The sequence below is a fragment of the Crocuta crocuta genome, unplaced genomic scaffold (assembly GCF_008692635.1).
Source record: "Crocuta crocuta isolate KB4526 unplaced genomic scaffold, BGI_CrCroc_1.0 scaffold1304, whole genome shotgun sequence".
Lineage (NCBI taxonomy): Eukaryota > Metazoa > Chordata > Mammalia > Carnivora > Hyaenidae > Crocuta > Crocuta crocuta.
Genome location: NW_027531278.1, coordinates 650,806 through 654,439, shown reverse-complemented (window position 1 = coordinate 654,439; position 3,634 = coordinate 650,806). Strand labels below are relative to the sequence as shown.

The window sequence follows — 3,634 nt, the reverse complement described above, 5'->3', positions numbered from 1 at the left end:
AAAAATATTTTTATATTTTTGAGAGAGAGAGAGAGAGAGAGAAGAGAGAGACAGCTGGAGTTGGGGAGGCGCAGAGAGAGAGAAGGAGAGAGAGAATCTCAAGCAGGCACTGTGCTCAATGCAGAGCCTGACACGGGACTGGGACCGGGAGATCATGACGTGACCCAAAATCAAGTCAGATGCTTAACCCACTGAGCCACCCAGGCACTCCACATTCCTTTCTTTTAATTTAGGGACAGATAGGATTACTAACTTTTTATTCGGCAAAATAAGCACATTAAACAAAACACTATTATCTCTTCGGGATATAAAGGACTTTTGTATACCACGCAAAAATCCATGATTTTGGAGTGAAGGACAGTACTCTAACCTTATGGGGGATAACTTGCCACAACAACCTCATTTTTCTTATGTTGCCTGGGACTGGTAAAGACTTGGGTGTGATGTCTGGCATCTTGGGAACTTGCGTGGCCCGCAGCGCTCCCCTCCCTGCAGCTGGCTGTTTGATATGCAGGGAGGCTTTGTCTCGCCCGCACAGTGGGGAGCAGGAGGGGAGAGGGTGGTTTCCCTTTCCCACCTGCCGTGGAGCAGGGCCCCACATCCTGGTTTGGTTTGAGGGATTAGGGTCCCAGGCCATGGCAGGAGAGAGGAAGCTATGGAAGGGCTGCTGAAGCCAGGAATGCTGCTGACCTGCCTTGAGTCCCAGGGACCAACGGGTGAGCTGGAATTGGGGCAAGGGCTTTGTCCCTGCCCCTTTCTGCACGTGAACTCCCTCTCTACTCTGGTGCCCCAAAGATCGGCAGGGGGTCGGTTTCCCAGGAAGCGGCATTCCTGACATGGCCAGTGGTGCTTTCAAGATGGGTACCCTCAACCGTGCTAGAGCTGGTGGCAAAGCCATTCCAAGGGCCCTGGTGAACTGGTACCACCAGCTGGGGCTGACTTTGGCCATGGGTCAGTGAGGCCCCCTTGGGGGACATGACAAGGAGGGGTTTCTGGCATTTGGGAGCAAGAACGGGAACAACCCTGAACTGGTGACAGTGAGGTAACAGCCGTTTGGGATTTAGAACTCGTCATCCCAAGGATATGGTGTGCAATGAGGATGGGGGGGCAGATTGGGGAGTGGCGGAAAGAGGGGCTAGCCCTCAGAATCCTACCTTGGGTTAGTAGAAGCTGTCCCAGCCTCCTTCGTGACTCTCCTGCACCTCTAGATGAGCCTGGTGGCCATTTGTCTGTGCCACACTTCTGTGCCTGGGTCACAGCTAAGGATAGGTGGGTGTTTGGGGAGAGGAGCTTCTCAGGCCAAACGGCTTACCAACTGGTGACAATTTTAAGGGTATAAGAAGTTCAGGAAGGGGTGAGAAGGAGCAGGAGGGTGGGGTCAAGGGGCTAGTATGGAAAAAAGGCAGGCATATGGCCAGGAGTTGATCCTAGCATTCATAGTGGAAAGTGTATGTAAGTGTATATGGTACAGGATGTCGGTACACAGAATCATGGTTTCTAAGTGTAGAATTTCCTGAATGTAAATCAACTCCATGTTCAATTGCAATGCAGTAGAGTAACAGCTACTTGACTGAGAGGCTCACTAAGTCTCAGGCTAGACTTCAGCCTGGCAAGGATCAGGGCCTTGATATCATCAGCCCTCTCAGACTCACACTAACCTAACATATAAGAGACTGAGAGAAAAGCCAGACCCAGATGAATCATTTTAATAGGGAGAGTTATCTGATAGGCTAACTGACCTCAGACACTTGCAGTATTTTGATTAGTGGTTTTGTTTTGTTTTGTTTTGTTTTGTTTTTTGAGTGGGTGTCTCTTGGCACATGGTAAACATCATCCTTTTCTGTTGGTTCTTATTGCTGTTGTCACGTCGTGTGCTCATTCCGTGCTTTGGAGGAGCACACTCTTTAGGTCCCATGCCACACCTGTTAACATTCATCGCTGGCATAGTTCAATCTGCTGAAATGGAGGCTGGCAAACTTTTTCTGTAAAGGGCTGTGTGGTAGAGATGTCAGGCTTTGCAGGGTCCATGGTCTCTGTTGTAACTACTCAACTCTGATATGGTAGCACAAAACCAGCCATAGACAATACAGAAATGGATGGGTGTGGCTGTTACCAGCAACTTCATGGACCCTGAAATTTGCATTTTGTGTAACTTACCATGTCACAAAATAACCTTTTTTTGATCTTTTCAACCATTGAAAAATGCAAAAAAACACTTTTTTTTTTTTTTTGCAGGCTGTACAAATAGGCAGGTGGGCTGGATTTGGCCTACAACTACCCCTGAACTATAGAATAGCCTTCCTGCATATTATACCGTGGCCACTGCTTTGCTGGTGGGATTTAGGCATCTCCATGCACATTTACCAGGTAGAGCTCCATTTGGGTGTGACTGTCTATCGCACAGTGAGTGCATTTTCCTCACCTCCTCCCCATGCCTTCCCAGTGTGGATGAGTATATAGGTGCTGGAGTTTGCGCCTCAGAGCCTGCAGGGACTTTAAAGACTATCATGTATAGTGCCCTCCTGGTACAGATGTGACCACTGAGGCCAGAGCACGAGAGAATGGCCTGGAACATCCCAGAGTTGTGGGAAAGACTGGGGACATATCTGCAGCCTGGAGTACATAGTAAGTGCTCAACCTCACAGTAGCCACTATTTTTTTAAGCTGTTACAAGACTAACAAGAATGCCTCTATGCTCATGGTCTCTCAGGTCACCCATTTCTCATATCATATAACCGTCACCGTAACCTTTATTGGTGCAGCCAGGATCTCAACTCTGTCTGGCTGCAAAGCACACGTTCTCAGCCATTCATTCACTGGGGTTCCTAGTGGTTTCCCTGCCTCGTTGACACCGTGGGACCATAGCTGGTTAACTCCCCAACCTCAAGCAACCTCCGCTTTTGCTCCTTTTCCCTCATTAATTATTGAGGTGATGCAGGAAGTTGTGAGAAATAAAAAATAAGGGGGAAATGTCCGGAATATGTTGTATATATAGTGTGTGTTCCCTACTAGCTATTTGTTACTTCTCCAGGTAGGTAGTGTCATTGGATAAGTACTGCCTGAAAATCAGGACAACCACTCACTCCTTATATGTTTTGTTTTTCTAGCCCCAGCATTCAGAGCAACGGATGTAAATCATAAGGGAAAAGATGTCGGGTCTATGTCAGGGAGACCCCCGCCCCCTACTATGGCTCAGAGGGCGGGAGCCACTGGTGGTGGTGGTATCTCTGGAGGTTCTGGCGGAGCAGGGCGAGGGGTGGAGAGACTAGGAAGTCTGCCTGGGGCACACTGGGGGTAGGTGGTCCTCTAAGGAGGATGTGACCCGGGGCAGCCCTTGCTGACTAATGGCGGGGACAGGCTCGACGCCGCAGCTCTGCCACTCGGGAGAGCAGTGGAGCTCTTTGTCCTGGAAAGCTGGCTGCAGCTGGAGCCCTTCTGGAGGGTGTTCACGTCAAAGGCTGCGGCGAGCATTTTGCGGTTCAGGGCAGTGTTGGAATCTGATTTCGCCCAGCCCCAGAGATGGACTCCGTTTGCGGGGGTTCACGGGAAAGGACTGCAGCGCGTCTGTCGATCATTGAGCACGTTTTCACATCGTCTCTGCAGATGTGAACTTGAGCTTTCAGCTCATTCATCA

The 3,634-nt window shown here is 49.6% G+C and overlaps 1 protein-coding gene across 1 annotated transcript in view; it reads left to right on the top strand.

Annotated features, from left to right (window-relative positions):
* The first annotated feature begins 655 nt into the window (after positions 1 to 655).
* CD99L2 (CD99 molecule like 2) overlaps positions 656 to 3,634 on the top strand; it is a 92,217-nt gene continuing 89,238 nt past the window's right edge. The window contains exons 1-2 of the mRNA XM_077771208.1: positions 656 to 716; positions 796 to 951. Of these exons, the coding sequence (XP_077627334.1) occupies positions 656 to 716; positions 796 to 951 (217 nt within the window). The remainder of the gene's footprint in view (positions 717 to 795; positions 952 to 3,634) is intronic.